The sequence below is a fragment of the Asterias rubens genome, chromosome 21 (assembly GCF_902459465.1).
Source record: "Asterias rubens chromosome 21, eAstRub1.3, whole genome shotgun sequence".
Lineage (NCBI taxonomy): Eukaryota > Metazoa > Echinodermata > Asteroidea > Forcipulatida > Asteriidae > Asterias > Asterias rubens.
The window spans coordinates 11,510,249-11,531,293 of NC_047082.1; the positions used below are offsets into that span (position 1 = coordinate 11,510,249).

The 21,045-nt window shown below is 39.0% G+C and overlaps 1 protein-coding gene across 1 annotated transcript; it reads right to left on the reverse strand.

The window, feature by feature from the left end:
• Nucleotides 1–276: 276 nt before the first annotated feature.
• LOC117304436 (monocarboxylate transporter 3-like) lies at nt 277–20,706 on the reverse strand. The gene is made up of 6 exons (XM_033788894.1): nt 20,235–20,706; nt 17,165–17,458; nt 14,668–15,044; nt 7,569–7,794; nt 1,155–1,298; nt 277–634 (listed from the first exon to the last, which is right to left on the reverse strand). The coding sequence occupies exons 1-6, from the start codon at nt 20,542–20,544 to the stop codon at nt 414–416; spliced, it is 1,572 nt and encodes a 523-aa protein (XP_033644785.1). The 5' UTR covers nt 20,545–20,706; the 3' UTR covers nt 277–413.
• Nucleotides 20,707–21,045: the final 339 nt, after the last annotated feature.

Below are 21,045 nucleotides of genomic sequence, written 5' to 3' on the forward strand. Positions count from 1 at the left end.
TTTGTTTACAATAAGTGTGCCCTTGTCAGTCTTTGAGTATTCTGGCAGACATAACACTGCACAGGTTATATGAGAAAGTTAACATTTTGTGTCATAATTTCAACATAAATCCAAGAGTTATGAAAGTAAAAGCTGGACAAGTTTTGAGATTTGCCCCCTTTCTTCATATCAAAAATGGATAAGAATTAGAAAGTGCAATCTCCTTAAAATAACAGATTTTATGATTTCTTCCATTCGGCTGTGTACAAATCGTGCCTGCAGGAAGTCCAGGCTCTGTGGCTTATTTGTAAATATCAGTTGCACAGGTCACATCGTCTTTAGAAGTACTGCAAGCTTTCACCCAATGATTTGGGGCATGCAGGAAGTCCAGGCCTCATGGCTCTTGTTGTACACATTTTCGCAGGTCTCTTTCTTTACACCGTAGTTATGATGTTTTCTACTATGCAGTAATCTCTCTCTTGAAAGCTATCAACCTTTCCGTCGCTGTTCATCATCGCGCTGTTCTTGTCTGTCAGTTTCTTTGAGTGGCGAGAGCGATAGGAACACCATACCAACAGTAGAACCGATATGAAATACAGGGATGCGCACACCCACAACGAAGCTGTGTAGTCACCAGTGGCATCATACAGGGCACCTGTGATTCGAAGAGAGGTTGGAATGTTCACATGACGTCATCGTAACACTTGGTTGTGCCGTTTTTAGGAGCTAGTCTGTGGCCATGTGTGCATAGCGCGCATTTCAAGCCATGCTGTGCTAACTACTCACATCTACAATTTTTGGCGTGCAATTTGATGGTGAATTATAGGAAGTCATAAAGGCAAATGAACATTGATACACAAATTATTTAAAAGTAGTGTTGAATTTGTTGTGAATAAAAGACCAATGGTCCATATCATGGGATGTGTTTTGTTAAATTAAAAGTTTGCAGAAATGTAGAATTTTGTCACACTGTTGAAAAGATTGAATGTTTTGGCTCGGCCGTCCATGCCAACCAGTATTGTTTCGTTAAATCAATTACAGACTGCCATATACTAACGTCATGTTGCTACTAAATAAGTGCATCCAATGAAATCATCGAGCCCGCAAGGCCAGTGCCTGCCTTTATACTTGTGGATAATAAGTCGGGGGACCAGACTGCCTTTATCGCTGCTTACCTCCTATGATTCCGCCTGGTAGATATCCGATACCACACATGACAGACGAGATAGAGCAGGCCTCTAGCTTCCTCCCCTTACCCATTGTCTCGATCACGGACGGAAATATCAACATGTTGTACAATGAGCGGCAAAAACCAATCACTGGAAATAAAAAAGATAACAATGTCAGACAATTGGTTCTTTTCACAATGACATGGCTTCCCCATCTAAAGACCATGTTCATACTTTAAAGCAAAGGGAAATCTCAAGAGATTTTATAGTATTGTATTTGTAATATTAAATTACAACAGCCGAACGGTCCCCACAAAAACAAAGATATACTTCGAATTTAAGAAGAGCTCTGACAAATGCTTCAGATTATTTGTTTACATGTTACAATTACATTAAAGTATGAACTAGTCTTTAGTTGTAGTAACCATGGCGTTAAGAACATTTAAGATAAAACTATTATCAAAGAGGGAAGAATAAACTGCTATTGTTACAAAGACAATATGTTGCTATAATCCGTCACAATACTCCAACACACTTCAAGTGATAAGACGGAGATGTCAATTTATCATGTTTGTTACATTTTGCGATAATTGCACTTGCAGTTTTTGACTTTTCAGTTCCACATCAGTTTTCTTTAAAGTATAACACCAACGTCGTGTTTAATTTCTGTTCAATTTCTCTCTCGGGAACGTTAATAAGAGACTTTTGTGACGCTTGGTGGCAGCAGACTTACCAGGTAAAATCCATTGCTCTCGGTAATGTGCGCATGCCCAGAACTACATAAACAATGGAAATTTACCTGGTAAGTCTGCTGCCACCTAGCGTTCCAAAGTCTCCCATTCGAACAAAGCAGAAAAACAATTGTCATTGGATAATAGGTTTACCGACGACAATGCATAACGTTTAGATTTGGTGTGATTAATACTTTGTATCTATAACAAATAAAACACAACAAAAGTGTTAACAATACTAACTGTATTGGTGGAACAAAAATCACATATAGAAACATGAAAATGGAATACATGAATAACATCGATATGGTTAAATGATGAATGTAATGTGGTTTGTGAACTTTGAATGTTCTGTAATCTACCCATGACCATTTCCAACTCCTTCCACACATAACAATGTTAACGTTACAGTTAAAGTTACCCATGCCTACCATAAACATGAATTTCTACACCTTGTAAAGTTTGCACGTGTGGGACAGACATTTTTTAAAGTTTAGTGGCACCGTGTTTTAAACTTTGAACAAAATGAATTAAAGGGGCACAGTCGTCGTGCTACCCAGAATACTTTCGTCACATCAAGTACAAACGCTTTAAAGGGCGCCGTGTGCAAAAGTGAGAGTAGACTAGCAGTCCTCACGCGGGAAAGCGATGTACATGAATAAGAGCAAAGTATCCCAACATTTGACAACGCGCAAGCCTTGATCTGTTCATTATTTAAAGTCTGGTCACAGACTCGCTCACGAAGAGTGCCTCTTTAATCTTTAACAGCTACCTGACTTCCTTAGTGGAAGTCGCACTCCCATAGTGCATATTATTTTCTTGAAGCCAGCAAAATATTTGCGCAACTCACAAATTATTCCAAGGGTGAAATAAACCTGGAATGCATTACGCACCGGTCTCAGTTTGGAAGTGAGTAATGCCAAACTCCACAAACATTTCCTCTATGGGTGTATTTGTTGCGACGATCAATTTCAAACCGGTGACTTATGCCATAACAAAGGAAACTTATTGGGTCTACGTGTTAAATGCCATTCTTGTTTTTACACAGAAGCCCGTGTGGGGTCTTTTACAGAATGTAACAATAGACCCCACATAATTTTATTGTGTACAACTTTAACCCTAAAGGAATTTTTTAGAAAGATGAACAATAAAAACACAATAGCAGCTAGGAACACACAAACCTGCTCCGAAAGTTTTGGTAGGCCTATGTGTGCATGTGGGTAGGGTTTTCACATTCAAACGGGGGACATAACTAAAGAGACAATCCCAGTTGAGGGTCCCCTAGTTGGAAAGTGATATCAAAACCAATGGAAGACAATAGGGTTCTCGGTTGGGTGAGGGTTTCCAGTTTGGTGAGGGTCCCCAGTTGGGAAGTGTGCGCAAAACCAATGGAGGACAATATGGTTCCCAGTTGGGTAAAGGTCCCCACCTCGAAAGTGTGCACACAACCAACGGAGGACAACAGGGTTCCCAGTTGGGTAAAGGTCCCCAATTGGGAAATGTGTACAAAAAACAATGGGAGCTGTTGCAAATGAAAGTACCAAACAACAGAGGGACAATGGGAGATAATAACAGGTGTGAACACATTGTGTGTGGAAAGAGTTTAGAACAATCATGCATAGATAAACACATGTGCAAATTAATAATAGTTTTTTTCCGTTTGTATGATCATGAAGTACACTAAATAAAACCACTTACCTCGAACTATCTGTCAATTAAAGTGTTAATTCCTATAATTAAAACTATATACACACTCTACACCAGATAAACAACTAATTAATTCTTACAAATTCTAAATTAAAAAAACTCTTGAGCACCGGTACATTGTTCTATTGAACATAACACATATTTTGATAAGAGTCGGAGAAGGTCTGCGTTCACATAAAAAAGTGTTTCATTTTGTCAAGTTATTTGATTTGAAAAAAAAACAATATTAAGGAGAGATCACTCCTTTTCAAACATGCGCGACCGTTTAGAAATCCTTCCTAATTGCGAACACAATCAATTTTGTTATCAAGACGACAAGCATTTGGTGTTTGCCATCTTTTTTTCCCCGTGCAATTTTTACTAGACAGTTTAGGATAATACTACACCCTTCTGTTCATCTGTGGGAACGCCCACCCTTCTCCGATTCTATAATCACTTAAAACATTATAAGACTTCCCTCCACTTCTATTACAAGTTTATAGCTTATACCTAGGAATAACATCTACCAGTATGAAAACACAATAACACAATTTTATTTCCCGGTCGGTTCATCTTCACAAGAAACAAAACAAAGTGAAAGTTGCTGTTGTGTATAGGCATTTGAGCAAAACACCGAGTAGTGTATTTTCTTTATAGGGGGTTTTCGTTTTCGATGACGGATGGTTCTGCGACGATTTTTTTCAGCCAAACGTTGTCGTTTTCACCGCAAACGAAGATTCATCCCGAGTACTGTCGTAGAAATTGAGGGACGACCATCTGCAAGCGCAGATGACGCCAAATGTCATCATTACCGTCGCAGAACCATCCGTTGTCAAGACGAAAACTCCCTTTTGTCAATAACGTCGCGACTTGCGCAATCAGTGCAGTCGTTTGCATATTTCGCAGAATGAACCGACCTGAACATAAACTAGTCAATAGTAATAGTTATAATAACTAACCATCACTCAGTAAAAAAATACTAGAAACAGTAATATCATAAACATGATGTTACTTTGTTTTTCTTCAAACAAAATCCACAACCTATCAACAAAGCATTACTTTCAGAAACAGTTTCGTCAAAACCTGTTTCGGAAAATGTGCTTTTTTGCATTGTTCATATTTTGTGTCCAGCATTATATGGCAGTTTCCTACCATCATAACGCAGGACGTCCAGCCAGTGCTCTTGGCTAGTGTACGTAACACTCTAACAGTAATACTACCTCACGACCCCACAGTAAAACTAAAGGATAAAACCAAAAGCACCGTTATATCTTTATTTTATTGTATACATGGGAAACAAACCATCGTATTAATTATTGGTATTGCACAGACGACACCAAATAATGGAGACTTGTGTATATTCGATTGCCAAATATACCCAGTGTCGACTTGTCCACACGATCTGTATCACCAAGTCGACCTACTGAATTCAAGTCGACACCTGATTGGAAGTCAACCTTAGATTCAATAGAAAGTCGACTTGTTACAATAAGTCGACCTCTTCAGTTCAATAAGTCGTCCTCGCGAGAATTATTAGCAACGACAGGTCGACTTGTCTACAATACGTCGACGGGACGAGATTAATTATCTCGTCATCTGGAAAAATTGACATGGCACTGCTGGGGCACCGTACATATGTAACCGAGGCTTCAATTAATAATGAAATTTGTTTTAACGAATCCCGTGCAACCCATCAAAGAAAGTACCTTCACTTCTGCAATTTCGGAAAGTCAAGATTAAACTATTTTAACGCTCATCGCTGATGGATAAATTGATGTTCGTGTGTGCAATAACATTAAACAAAGCTGTCTGAATATCTGCACTAATGGACGTGTTTCCCTTACGAAATTTTACGCACGAATGTGAATTAAATTTAGTATACAATCAATAACGATAAAGATATTAGTACCTAATGCCCAATGGTGAGTTTATTGTGGACTCCTAAATACATAAATTGTAATGATAACTTCCCACAACACGTTAGTTTTAAAGACACTGGACACTATTGGTAACTGTCAAAGATCGGTCTCCTCACTTGGTGTATCTCAATATATGCATAAAAACAACTCTGAAAAATTGAGCTCAATTGGTCGTCGAAGTTGCGAGACAATAATGAAAGAAAGAACACCCTTGTCACACGAAGTTGTGTACTTTCAGATTCTAAATCTGAGGTCTCGAAATCAAATTCGTGGAAAATTACTTCTTTCTCGAAAACTACATTACTTCAGAGGGAGCCGTTGGTCACAATGTTTTATACTACCAACAGCTCCCCATTACTCGTTACGAAGTAAGCTTTTATGCTAATAATTATTTAGCATACAGAGTACCAATAGTGTCCACTGCCTTTATTTGTTACAAGTTGTTTGGATTTTGCTTTATGCTAAGTCAGTATCCCAAACATCCACGTTTCAGCATACCCAAAAAGAAAAGAGAAAACAAGTTTTCATCTCAGTTACCACTAAGTGTTAACAAAATGTAAATGTGGATTATTAGTTACTCCGACAATCTTTATCCTTGCACACGTTTTGGGTAACAAAATAGCTCTCTTGACACTCAAATTTCACTGAGTACGAATTCAGAATTTTGAAACAATGGTTTTGTTTGTAGCTCTACGCCGTGTTGGGCGTATCACTTCTCTCTGTAACAATAGGTCTTTCCAGGGTTCGTAATAAGAGAAGGGGGCAGGGGGTCTTTCCTTTCTGAAGTTTCCAAATAATATGCCATAAACAATTGATGTGTTTGAGAAGGGAAGGCTTAAAAGACGGAATGTGAATTCCTTCTTTGTTTTACTAGAGTAAAATACTCTGCTATTGTTGTTTTGTTTATTTTGTTTATTGGAATGTGTGACATTTCGTAAATAAAAAGTCACGAATAATTCGTTAAAAAAACACACACAAAAACCCAAAGATCTCACACCAACATTGATTTCCATTTTTTCCACTTTTGTTTCTTCTTTTTCTTTTCTTCGGTTGAGTAGGACTAAATCAATTTAAACCTTTGGAGTTTGGTGTACCCGCCGTTTTCAGCAACAAAGCTATTTTCGATGACAAAGGCATTGTCGACAGTGTATTTCGACAAAGTATTTATAGGCAAGACCCCAACCCTATCATCGGTCCAAAGCCTGGCCGGTAGAGCAGAGAGCACAACCTCCCAAATTTTACATAGCAAGTGTCACGACCGAGATCCGAACCCACACTCTGCTGATCAAACACCAGAGCTTGAACCCGGTGCTCTTAACAACTGCTCTAACAAATTGTGAAGTCTCCGTGTTATTACTTATTTTTTTTAGAAACATAAACTGCCTTTTGCTTGACACATTGTTCACTCTTTTCTTTCTGGGTATGCATCAATTTAGTAATCGTGGATTTCGGAATTTATGGTTAATATTTTAGGCCTAAATGATTAACAGCAGTAAAGAACGAAGCGAGAGAGGAAACTACTGGAATTGTTGGTAAAGTTGAGAGAAGAAACGCAAGTGAACACAAAACTTGACACCAAACCACTTAGAAGTAATTATAATGTGAGGACTAGGGGCAGTCTAAGTGTCTTGGAATCTAGTAATGATTTTGTTTCCACAGTGGCACTTATACATACCAGCGCTGTGTGTGTCTATAGCTATGGGTCAAATCCATCAAAATAAATGTTTGTATAACTGCTGGACATTTCCCAAACAGCAGATCTTTTAAACGAGAGATCTGAGTTACAGCATCGATAGTGTATTTCACTCATTTTGTGTTTATGTTTATGATTCCTTCTTTTGCGAACAAACACAAGCAGGCCTTTTACTAACACAGTTTAGTAAGTCAAGCACCAGAGAGAAAAAACAAATCATTATCAGATTTCCACCAGTTTGTTAACTCAACCCCCACAAACAATTGCAAACAATATAAACAAGGTTCGTGTAATTAACACGCATTAAGGAGTAACCATGCATTATCAGAATATTCATATAAAACACATTGTTCTTAGACGTTATATCCCTTGTGTTCATTTATAATTTTACCTATAACGACCACTAGCACTCCCGAATAGACGTGCACGACGGTTAATCCGGCTGTAGCGACGGAAGCCACCAGGGAAGCAATGGCCAATATCTCCACCTTTAGAAGGGGGATGCGGTCACCGAGAACAGTGGACAAGGCGGTGCCCCCAAACTCTCCGACACCCATCATGCTCAGCGTAAAGGCACTTGTCTTCACGCTCAACCCGATGGATTTCAGAAAGCTTACCTGTGCAAGTCGTAAAATCAGATCACATAGTAATACATGAAAGCGCAGGCAATGCACGCAGCTAGCTCTGACACCAAATAAAAAAAATAAAAACACAGTTTTACACGTAAACATCAAATCAAAATGTTGGCAGTAACAAATCAATTGTTTGTGAACCTTTCTTTACAACCCTTGGCACTGAGAGTCTTCATCAATCCCCCATATTGAGCAATTGTTCTAACAGTCGTAGCATTATGCCATGTCAACACTGTTTTACCAGCCTCACCCTTATCGAACTTTTTACATTATTAAACCAACAACGGTGTTCGAAGAGCAAGCAGGATTTTACTATGTCTTCGTTTGCCGAATCCAGATCGAACCGGTTTCTTGCTACGCTATCCCAACAAAGGATATTACTCAACATCACTTACAACCTACACAGCCACTAAGTAAACGCAAACATAACCCCCCCCCCCCCCCCCCCTAGGTCTAAACTCAACACAACAGCAAGAGAGCTGTAACAACAAAAGACTGAACTTTTCCTTTTGTTATAAACTTAAGTTTGTTTGCGTTTCAAATGGCACGTGTTGTAAGCGCTGAATGCACTCTAGTTAATGGTTACAGGTGAATAAAATCAGGCGTGTTTAGAAATCCAACTTATAAATATTCAGATTCGTGCAGACTGAGCGAACTGTTAAACATATTTCCTGTTAGCGATGTTACAGCTAAAATATTTTATCAGTAGGTTTAGATTGAAAATCTTGGCTATAGATTAGCAAGAACTTAAACTTTGCACGGGCACAGAAAACTTTGGTCGAGTAAAGATTTGCAGTAACACCATGCACACGAAAGCAAAAGTTCTCTTTGGTCTGATTATCACCAGCACACAGAGCGAAACGTCAAGTTGTAAGAACCAAAATCACACGAGGCAATATTCACAGAAAACAAGTTTCAGGCCATCTCAAAGAAGAAAGGCATTCACATTTTAATGTTCACATATTTTTCTTTGGGAAAAGACATGTTTTTTCGTAAAAATAACTCATGTGCTACCAAAGTGGTCCTGCAGCATTCACTGCAGTTGCTGGTTGGCTCCAAGTAGCCTGTGAAAGTTACCTCGTGAATGACAATGCCCTTTAGACCCACGTTGTTCTCTTCAAATTTATAATCACAACCGCCAAATTTCTTAAAAACAAAACGTCATCATGTACATGATGTTACCACAAAACTTTACCAGACCACTTTTTAAAAAACTTGTCTTTTTGTGAAATGTATTTTGTCTTTTGCTTTTTGTCACTTGTAAAAAGGAAGCAAACGTTAAGTTTGACCTGTGATTCATCATTCGGAAGCTCTACTTTATATTTTGTAACCAATTCCAGTCTTGCAGATTAGTCGAATATTTATAAGCCATTTTGAGCCTAAACACACCCGATCGTAAACATGATTCTCATCACCGTTTCTGCACATGCCTTTCCTGAATTGTATAAAAGCCCGTGGTTTCTTTTGGAGCAGTTTTAAAGGCACTGTACACCTTTGGTAATTGTCAAAGACCAGTATCCTCACTTAGTGTATCTCAACATATGCATATGGATACCAATCTGTGAACATTTTGACTCATTTGGTCATCGAAGTTGCAAGAGAATAATGCAAGAAAAGCATCGTTGTTGCACAAAATTTGTGTGCCTTTAGACGTCTTGTATCAGATTCAAATATATTTGAGTGAGAAATTACCTCTATCTCAAAAACTATCAACAGCTCTCCATTGCTTGTTAACAAGTGATTTTTTTGCTAATAGTTTGAGTAATTGCCAATAGTGTCCAGTGCCTTTAAAGCTTACATGAGGAAATCTTAGACGCATGACGTCGAAAAACTTGATTGTGCAATGATTTTCAGTCGAGAGATTTCTCATACTGTGCGGGCCTAAGGCTTCTTCGGGAAGAGGTTCATGTACAGAAACCAGTGGAATTCACTCCATAGTAAATTGGGTTGTGACGTTATTGAGATAGTTGTACTGTAAGAGTACGTCAGCATTCTATGGGAAGCTGATATAACACTGTCCCTTGCTTTAACCCTCCTTTTTCTGTAACCATTTGCCCGCGAGTTGACCAACCTAAACATAACCAGTCAACTGCACGGGTGTGAAGGCTGTAGCAACTAAGCACAGGGCCCTACTCCATAGAGCTGCTAAGCACACACAAATTTGCTTAGCATGATAGTTCTTCCTTGATAAAACCAGGATTACAAACCAAATTTCCATTTGTTGCGTATTGCTTGTTACTGATATTCAGCTGTTGTTTGCTTACCCTGAAATCCACGAGGAAATTTGGTTGGTAATCCTGTTGTTTTTTTATCTAGGCACAAATGTCTTGCTAAGCAAATTTGTGTGCTTAGCAGCTTGATGCAGTTGGGCCGAGATGTCCTGTGCGGATGCCTTCACCACAATATACCATTATAGACTTATTTCATGGTGCGGCCATCTTGATTAATCTCCAATCCAAATCATTGCAACCGAGCCGAGACTGAAAGAAGAAATAGTCTGTTCCATTTCTGTTTATGGATATTAGCATTCATTATATGTTGATGGATACAGGGTACATGACCAAGATGGTGGTAGCATGATACGGGTCTATTGCTTCTGACAATATTAAATCCAAAAACGTAAGGATATCATACAATGGTAAGATAGTAGGAGGGTTAAAAATTAAACGTGAAACCTGAATAACGACAGACATTTTTGTGTTTTCTCCTGACCGTGAAAATGGAACAATGCAGTCAAACTTTAGAATCAAGATTATAAAACGGAACTCGATAGTCTTAGGTTATATGAATGGCAGCATTTATTAACAAACCTGTGAAAATTTGGGCTCGAAGTTGCAAGAAAATAATGAATCCCCAAACACACACATTGTTGCATAATAAAGGCTCCATGCCTGGAGCTTTTCTCGGATCCAAATGTTGGGGCTGAACAATTGTGGAAATTTTAGCTCAATTCGTCATCGAAGTTGCAAGAAAATAATATTTAAGAAAAACGCCTTGTTGCATGAAATTGTATGCTTTCTTTCAGATGCTTGAGAAAGGCTTCACGCATGTGAAGCCTTTCTCAGATTAACATTTGGGGGTTGGGAAATGAACTCTTTCTCTAAAACCGTATTAATTTAAAGAGGTCGTTCTCTAACGATGTTGTATAATATCTCCAGCTCGCGAGTTGTTACAGTCATTAACTTTTGGAGTAAGTAAGCAAGGGTATACCCTCCCTTTAAATACCTTCCTGCTATTACACTCGAGTATTGCAAACAAGGAAATCAATAATTCTGACAGTAAACAATCTGGATGAATAATTTTTCAAATGTGAAAGTTGCATTGTAGATTACAAAAGGTCTATTGTTCCATTGTATTCAATATTGAATTGTTCGTCAAAGAGAGAACGCAAAGACTGGCTTGTCTCCATTTAGGCTTTTACAAATTGTTTCTCTAGACAGTAATCCCATGTAAATCCTGCATGCTTTTTACATCACCGCTTGGTAGATTTCTGCAAAGATGTGATAATAATTTTCTGTATATTCTTGAATTCTTACACGTAAAATAAAATTTCAGATAAAATTTATGGTCTCTCGGATAATTCCATACCCTAGTAGGAAACGAAAAAACATTTACCATCAAGACGTTTTTGTTTTATATTCAAATATTGATAATGGCTGTTTTGTGAGCTTGTTCATTTCAAATTATGTTGCTTTCTTTAATGGACTTTGAGCCACTTGCCAAAAGGATGTTTCATATTACTGTAACACATCGTGTTATACGTGTATGAGTACAAAGTTAATTGTTCAAAATATTTCCATAATAACCGCTGGTTTGTTTGAATTCTTGCTGATAATTACGGAATTCAAATTGATCGCTTAATTAGGCCAGACTTTCAAGATCATAATAAGAATCTGAACATTGATCGAGAACTTTATTAGAGCTGTTTAGTATAGGGTCCATGGCTTCCTGTCCCATCTACCAGGCTCTTAAACCCACTCCACCATTTGCTTCAATTCATTCATCTGTATAATAACATGTACTTGGAGTGCATCTGATGAAGTAGTTGTTGATATGAACGCTCATAGAACATGAAAGCTTTTTTGCAATTAGGCAGTTTTTAAGTGCAGCTCCACTATCTCCATGTGAGTTAAACAATACATAAAAAAAATGAAAATCCTGATGGCTAATTGGTAATGGAATTATCCAGAGTTGTGAGTTTGAGGACCATTATTCAACAATGTTGACATGGCATCTATGCCTAGATCAAGACAATTGGCATTTCGTCCACCAACCAGGAGCCATTTTGATTTTATTCGTTGCTGGTGTCCGTATTGGCGTCCGATCGGCAGCCGCCATTGGTAATTTTTGCATCTCAACATAACACGGCCCATTTCATAAAGCCGTTCAGCAGAAAATACTGCTTGGCAAATTTCTTTGCTAAACCCACATTGGGTGTGACACCAGCCACAACAATATATACTTATTGTACTTTTGACTGGTAACCTGTTTCTACTAAGCAATGATTTGCTGTGCTTACAGGCTTTATGAAATTGGGCCTAGGTTTTTAGTCTTCTATTGACCTCAAATTAAAGTGCTATTTCAATTCACCAACTTGAGATACAAGTTTCAAACGATTAAACTCAAACAAGCAAACCAAGTTAGCGTCTGTTTTCTATGCATTATTTGCATATTTTCTGTCTAATTGTGGGCTTCTCTCAAAACATAAAACGAAGCCGCGTTTTATATATACGTCTGTCTCGGACTGCATTGAATTGTAACTAAAAATGGATCACCGGCTGGAAACGAGGCTACTTAAAATCTAACCTCAAAACTTCTTTAACCTCAGTGTTTAACTGAAATTACTTCTCAAATTTTGAATAATAAAAACATTGTCCCTCGTTTTGTCCACTTTATACCACTTACGTTTGTGCCAATGGTGACAAAACGTCACCAATAATTTGGAGTATGCAACATCATGTGGACAGATAAAGCACATAATGTTACTCCACAACCTCACCTCTCTCATCCAATCAACGTTGAGTAATTCTACCAGGAAAATAAAGCTACTTTGAAACAGACACCATTTTGAAATGCCTCGCACCATTTTAAAGGGGTGGGGGTTTACATCCCCAGGCCCAAATTTCTTTCTCACGAAATGTTGCAGAAAGAAAAGAAAAACCAACCGCCAAACTCAGTCTGTTTTATGGCCAGTCACTTGGTGCATAAATCTGCTGACATCCAACTTTATTATGAAATTAGATTTGAATGCATGTCTGGATTTCATAGTAATTTTTCACTCGGGGTATATTTTGACTGTGCCTAACAATGAAAACCTAATAGTGATAAACGCCATGTCAAATCTTATATTTAGAAGGTTGGTTCTGAAAAGGAAATGATCAGATATGTTTTTTTTTTTTTTTCCTTGTTCTTTTCAGTTTAAAGAAATTAGTATCACAGAACTTGCCCCTTACAAAAAAGAAGAAGCAAAACAACAAGTAAATACCACTACTCATTGCCAATTCCAGAAACAAACTTCTTCAAAGAATATTCCATGATGACCCGTGATATGTTGAGGAAAAGTGTTTGTTCATATTTTGGATGATCAATAGCGAATATTTTTGTACAGAATTGACATGCTCATTCATGGAGGTAGAATTAGCCACCTCCATGCTCAACTGTTATGATCGAAAAACAGCCAGTAAACTGCTTTTGTTGCCATTTCTGTTCACCCGCTTGACCCCTTCCTTCTTCATAATATCAATGATATAATAGTCGCAATTCCAGAACCTTGATTATTTATTAACACTCGCCGCTATCAGTAACATGACCTGATAACACTGAGAGCGCAATAACTTCTGGAAACAACACTACACTTAAATCAATTGTCTATAAGCTGTTTTTTCCCTGTCTATAAAGATAACGTATGTGCCAATTGAGTCCAAGAATATTTGCTATTGTCTTTGCCACCACTGTTGCATAACCACTTGCCGAAACTTGGGCGATTTCCTTGTTTTTGTTTGGCAGGTGTACAAAGTAGAGTCACGTGAAAGATCGAGAGGGGAAACCTGGAAATTGTAGTGCACTTTTACACCCCTATAAATATGAATGTGACAGGGCAAGGGTCAACAGAAAAAGGCGGGAACATAAAGAACGAAACGTCTCTGCTGTGCGTTTAGACGCAACACAAGTGCCTGACAGGGATATGCACCTGTCATAATTGGAAACATTTCATTTTTTTGCATTCTTTATTTGCCCCCGCCCCATTTGAAACACCCCTCTTCATTTCAACAACTCTCGACCCCAAAAGACTTTACCAGTAAACCATACCGGAAGTATGTTTATCCACAATAATATTTTCCTCCTTGTTTCAGTGTGCTGTGTTTATGCATCATGGTGGAGCTTAATTGATGTACGGTTGATTGGTGGATAAAAGACTTGATTTGAATCACTGCCCAACTGTGTGGAACGGGCTGGCTGAATGAATTGAATGTCTGGTGTATAGACCATGTGACCTTTGTTTACAATAAATGCAACCTTTTACACTCTTTGGCTTTTCTGGCAGGCAAGATGCACTGGCATGATATGGGAAAGTTGACATTTTGTGTCATAGTTTCCACATAAATCCAAGAGTTATGAAAGTAAAAACTGGACAAGTTTGAGATGTGCCCCCTTTCATCTTATCAAAAATAAGAATTGGACAGTGCAATCTCCATAAAATAAAAGATTTTCTTTATGTTTTTCCATTGAGCTGTGTACAAATTGTGCCTGCAGGAAGTCCAGGCTCTGTGGCTCTTTTATATGTAATGTCACAGGTCACACCGTCTTGTGGAACGTGTAGATGGGGGAAGGGGTGGACAGACAAAGACAAGTACCTACCATGTTGAGATAAGTGAAGGTGGATGCTAGGCATATGATGAGACTGATGAGACCCAAGATCCACATATCAGCCGACTTGAGTAGATGTGCATAGACACTCATGGACTCCGTAAAAGTCTTCTTCTGGTGGACGGGTGGTTTGAAGACTTCCAGGGGCTGAAACACCTTCAGGTCCCCGGGGTCCGAAGGCAGTCTGTCCCTGCCTGGTGGGATGGGGAGCTGGATGACGGACATTCGGCGTCTCTCGGCGGGGGAGGGCCGGAAGGAGAAGGCAAAGACGCTGATGAAGAGGAAGAGACCGGCGAAGATGCGGAGGGTGTTCTCAAGTCCGATGGATTCTAGAAGACTCTCCATCATTGGGGCGAATACCATCAACCCTGTTTTATAACATGAATGTATCAATAGTTATATAGCGCTACCTCCAAAAGAAAATCTCTTAGATCTCAGAGGAACAAAAGAAAACGATGAGTTGAACAGAAATGTTTGGAGAAGACTCTTGAAACTTGAGATAGTGGTAGCTTGTTTGATGTGTAAAGTAGGTGAATCAAATTGAAAACTACGTTGACCATATGTTTTGGTGACAATATTAGGGATAACAAGGGTGTCTTTGTTAGCAGAATTAATATCACTTTGGTTTTACCCATACACCGATGCATGTTAGCACTGTATACTCCGTACTTTCCCGAGTTCTGTGAAAACAAATCACATGGGCATATTACTCGGGTGGGACCCGCTCTTACTACCTTTGCATTTCTAGAGAGCAGTGTCTTACCAACTATACCACCGAGACTGCTGGTAGCAGAGGCTAATTAATGCAAAGTTTAGTTGAGATATTTTTTGGAAGATCCCGCCAGTAAATCAAACACTATTGTCAAGTGGCTAAGAACCAGTTGCTTGATATAAATAAAAATGGGCACGCCAAGACATGGGAAAATGATTTGTAATTCTGTTCTGGCAAGCATACTTTTTGAAATAAGACCTAGAGGCAACTGTCATTGGCTGTACAGTACTGCAAACGCACAAACGCCACCGATGTCCTAGACTTGTGGACAAGTCGTTTATGGTCCCACGCGGTGAGATAGTCGAGTTGCAGCGGTGCTCTCCGCGCGAACTGCTGGTTGCGCGACTACTGCCCGCTGCCCGACTCTACTCCCCATTATGGAGTAGAAGTCGGCAACCAGCAGTTTCGCGCGAGAGCAGTGACAACTCGACTGTCTCACCGCGAGGGATCATTAACGACTTGTCCACAAGTCTAGCTTGGTCCTTCCCTCACTTTGCCACCCAGTGTTAGAGCGCACGCGCGATTTGCAATTTACATATTCTAAGAGGTCTCATTCTGCATCCATAACACCAAGGAGGATATTTTCTTCCTCCATGATAACACATAAAGAGCAATCTCTTGCAGCTGATGTTTATTGTGTTTCTCTGAACGGGGTTTATTCTTGATCAATATACGGAAATCATTATAAACCCAACCAAGGTCTTGTTATTCTGGCTAAACATTACCATTACAATAAATCGGTGGAGCAGTTCAAACTTACTTTCGAGCACATTATTTGTTGTTGTGTCTGGGTATTTGGGTAGTGTTTGTTTGGGGCTTTTTATCCTGCAAAGTGCAAGACTCTTGCAACATTTTGACCTCCCTCTAACTCATGCCAATTCCAAAACCAATCAGTCATGATTATGATTTAGCAAGGTGAGGCATGGCGCTTGGGTGGGGGGCCATGTTTCAATGAAAAGGTCATGTCTTCATTGTTAAAACACATTTTATGTTGATAGTTACCTTATTTTGTTAGTTTTCTCTACTCAGCAACTCTGGCATTTACAATCTTTACGAAACTCAGCCCTGTATATACGTCATGTTTCGCCGGGCAAAAAGACACGTAGTCATGGTATGATTGCATACACTTTCTAGCTGGCTGCCAAAACACAAAGGTTTTGCCCGGCGGTATGCGCGCGAATCATGTTATGGTTTTCATGTGACGTCAGAGGTCACATCGTCTATAGGCTATGTCACGGAGCTCATGAGCTGTCACTAGGGAGAAGTTACTGCTTTGGTAATTTCTCTAAACATTAATGGTCACAAAACCTTTTTTGTAAAGTAAAGAGCACCAGGAGCTATATTCGTATTACAAAACACTGCTATAGAAACGACACCCTTTAGAGCAAGGTTAAGGGCAACGGGCAACCCCCCCCCCCCCCCCCCACTGTAGCAGCACGAACCTTAAGCGTTGAATTCTGGGTCATTATCTGAAATTTTGAGACACTTTCCGAGTCAGGCCTACGAGACCCCGAATCCTGGTCAATTCTGACCCCAGGAGTTTTCCAAGATATTTGTACTTTCTTCAGCAACCGGACATCAAAAAACACTTTGAATTCAGAAGAAGGTTTTAACCTTCTCCTGTAATTTCTACGATGTAATGTAGCAAAACGTTAAAAGTGTGTCATGGTAACAATATCAATGAACTGTAAACAACATAAAATACTGAAGTTTTACCTAAACTCGAAGCTAAAGCCATCATTCCCGATCCTCTGATGAACTGTTTATGAAAATAACTCATGAGGTAATCGTAGGCACAGAAGGTACTTAAAGACATCCCTACACCGCACATCAAACTAAGAGTCACGAAGTACCATCTTAGATCCTGGATGAAAGAGGAGATCATTAGGGAACATGAACAGGTGAGGATTCCGAGGAAGATGGTTGTACGGTAGCCGATCTTGACCACGACGACAGTGGAGAGCGGCGAGGCGATGGACCGTAGAGTCAGAAGCACAGAACCTACCCAGCCTACGAAATGAACCAAAAATTGATGTTTCATTTCATTTCAAAATGGTTTATCAGTATGGTCATGAAACGCAGCAAAAAGCTGAATCACTCATGATAGCTATTGAAAATTAATTATATGCAATAATTTATGTTAGTTCTGAACCGTTGATAAATAACATAACGTTTTTTACCCATGTGTACAATGTACACCGATGCTCACTCAGCCTTTAAATTAGCTCTTAAAGGGGCATAGGATTTTTCATCTGATAAGGGCACTTCCATAAGGAAACTGTGCATTGGGACTTTACAAAGGGCACCACCGACACAAAGCAGGACACTACGGGCAACTGCTGTGTATGCCGTGGGTTAACTCTAGGCTTGTGCACTTAATAAAGGTCTACCTTATGAACGCTTATAGCCTCCTGGTTATGAAGGTCTACTATTTGATTCTGTGAAATATTTCCCTCTAGAATGAAGTCATATTCGAGTAAATTGTATCTGAAAGCCTAACAAAATACGCATCAGCTGATTTCGGTTGTTATAATCAAATGTAAAGGCAGTGGACACTATTGGTAATTACTCAAAATAATTATTAGCATAAAACCTTACTTGATGACGAGTAATGTGGAGAGGTTGATAGTACAAAACATTGTGAGAAACGGCTCTCTCTGAAGTGACATAGTTTTCGAGAAAGTGGTAATTTTCCGTGATTTGATTTCGAGACCTCAGATTTAGAACTTGAGGTCTCGAAATCAGTCATCAACCATTCAACGAAACCAAGCATCTAAAAGCACACAACTTCGTGTGACAAGAATGTTTTTTTCTTCCATTATTATCTCACAACTTCAATTACCAATTGAGCTCAAATTTGTACAGGTTTGTTATTTTATGCATATGTTGAGATGCACCAAGTGAGAAGACTGGTCTTTGACAATTACCAATAGTGTCCACTGTCCACTATCTTTTAGGACAATACATGCTGAAAATTGATAATGTTTTTCATTGTTTTCTTTTTATTCACCCAACGGATTCTGCCCAAATTTTAACAGGTTTGATATTTCATGTAAGTGGTTGATCGCACACCGTCTGCGAATATTTCAATTATAAGTAGGATTCGAAACTTTGCATGGTGGAAATACAATATGGAAAGGTTTGCGGTAACACCATGTATTAATGACAATCTCTATTGAGTTGGGGTGGTTCTGAAAAGAACCGTGGTTTTAACTCGAAACGTCGAGTTGAAACCAACGGTTCTTTTCAGAACCACCCCCAACTCTTTAGAGACAGTCATCATGGTGTTACCGCAAACATTTGCATATGATAATTATGATAGTAGCCTTTGTACACGTTCAGACGTTTTATTGACACTATCCATCAATTAAAATAACAACCTTGACTTGATCAGATTTCTCGCGCACAAGCTATTCAATATTATAATTATGTTTGCTACATACAAGTCCTGGTAGTTGCCAACATGACACAAATTAAAGGCAGTGGACACTATTGGTAATTGTCAAAGACTAGCCTTCACAGTTGGTGTATCTCAACATGTGCATAAAATAACAAACCTGTGAAGATTTGAGCTCAATCGGTCATCGAACTTGCACTTCATTTTCGAAAACTATGGCACTTCAGAGGGAGCCGTTTCTCACAATGTTTTATACCCTCAATCTCTCCCCATAAGGTTTTATGATAATAGTTATTTTGAGTAATTACCACTAGTGTCCACTGCCTTTAACTCCTGTGAGACAGTTTCCTATTATTCAAATTCTTGAATAATACACCAAGGGCACCATTCATATATATTGAAATTGTTAACCAAGTATAAACAAAATATGCTAAGCACAAATAAACAGTTACCCAATTAAAACAATGTACATGGTAAATTGGCTCGTAACCTGTTAACACTAAGCAAGATTGCCCTTTTTCATAAAGCTGCTTCAGCTCAAAAACTAAGCTGCTAAGCACGAAAAAATTGTGGTTTACCAGAATATGGTTACCAGTCGAATTATTTCACACAAAGATGCTTGCTGTCTGTGCCTGTTTTCCTGCTCGTTTATGCTAAGCAGAATAATGTTAAGCACCAGCCATTTTAGCTCGAAATTTCTTCGTCAAAAAGCTAATAACAAAATGGGTTACGTTACCAGCACAAATATCATGCAATGCACAACCCGTTTGTGACTGGGTTCTGCTAAACAGAGAAATTCAAAAGTTGCAATATTTTCAGCAAAGCAATTATTTTAAAAACATTTGATCTAGGTTCTTCCCCAAAATTGGTAGTCGGCAGTGGAATGTTCAATATTCTGCACACTATGAACAAGAAAAACACAGTAGTACAGTACCCTTATACAAAAAAGAGAATGCCCCAAACGGGAAACGCATTTATTGTTAAAATAAATCCCTTTAAAACAGCTTTTCTGAACAATGCATTTTCCTAATCTTAACTGAACCCTAACCCTAACCCCTTCCTATGTTATGGTGTTGAACTCGTTCCGCTATTAGTAGACGATAGCGGAACGAACCTCCTATCATGGAGGTAGGATTAGAATCCTACCTCCATGCTCTTACGAGTAACCCTAATCCTAGATCGTCATGTATTTTTGGAAACAGGGTTGTCGAAACACAAAGTAATCACAAGAATATACAGCCGTCACCATCTTACAAGTAAAACAATATCTCTACGTGTCAACCATTTTGCATATTATTTTAATGATAACCCCGCCTCCACAAGGAGCGCTGCACTCGCGTAGAGGACAATACGAATAAGCAATGGCAGACAATGAATAATTCATGCTACCTGTTAGTTCTTCACTGGATCCAAACGACTCTCGCAATTTAACAGAAAGTGTGGTGTAATTACTCAAGAATCCATTCAGTGTCCCTCTGATTACAAATGCACCGATGAGTACCACCCATTTCCAGCCCGGTCGGCGCAGTTTTCTCAAACAAAATCGCCATTTTTCTTTGTCCGTAATCTTCGTCGAGGCGGCGACAGCCGGTTTCTGCTGCCGTAGCATAGCGGCATCCATCTGCCTAGTGTTGTTGTCCATTCCAGCCTCATCTTTTCCACCATCCATCGGCAATTTGCAGTACGATTTCTCCGTCATGTTTAAATATGGAGTCCTCTTTTTCACCCTTCAAAGATTACCAGCTCACAGGCAAAATTCGTCCAGTTTGTACGAGAATTTGGAGGCTTTCTCCATCCCCAGATATCCCGTGATGGATGCTATGAAAAAAGAGCAGATAAATCCAGCCTTGAGCAGTTGTGCTGCGACATAGGGGTTACACATTGTTGTTATCCGTCAGCTGTTTTCACTTGGCACTTCCATTTTACAAGAGGGGTGTTCGTAATAATAGAGTCTTCTTAAAATACTCTCTCGCCTCAAAGAGGATGAAAAATATTAATTCGAGCTATACTAACAGTAATTATTACAAGTCGTTTCTTTCTACAGAGAGGACAATAATTAATGCATGATTTATTGACTCATTTTAAGGGTTTTGTTTTTAAGCTTATTTTTACCTGGACTTGTTTATTAACTCGCCCAGCTCGAGAGTTGGTTCAAGGCGTCTTATTGTGTAATTTATAACGTGTATTTGATGGTTAAAAA

Coding starts and splice junctions, on each gene's coding strand:
- LOC117304436 (XM_033788894.1), bottom strand. CDS start 20,544: ATGACGGAGAAATCGTACTGCAAATTGCCGATGGATGGTGGAAAAGAT. Junction 17,459..20,234: donor ATCCAGTGAAGAACTAACAG/GTAGCATGAATT, acceptor TTCATTTCGTAG/GCTGGGTAGGTTCTGTGCTT. Junction 15,045..17,164: donor GGCTTTAGCTTCGAGTTTAG/GTAAAACTTCAG, acceptor GTTATAAAACAG/GGTTGATGGTATTCGCCCCA.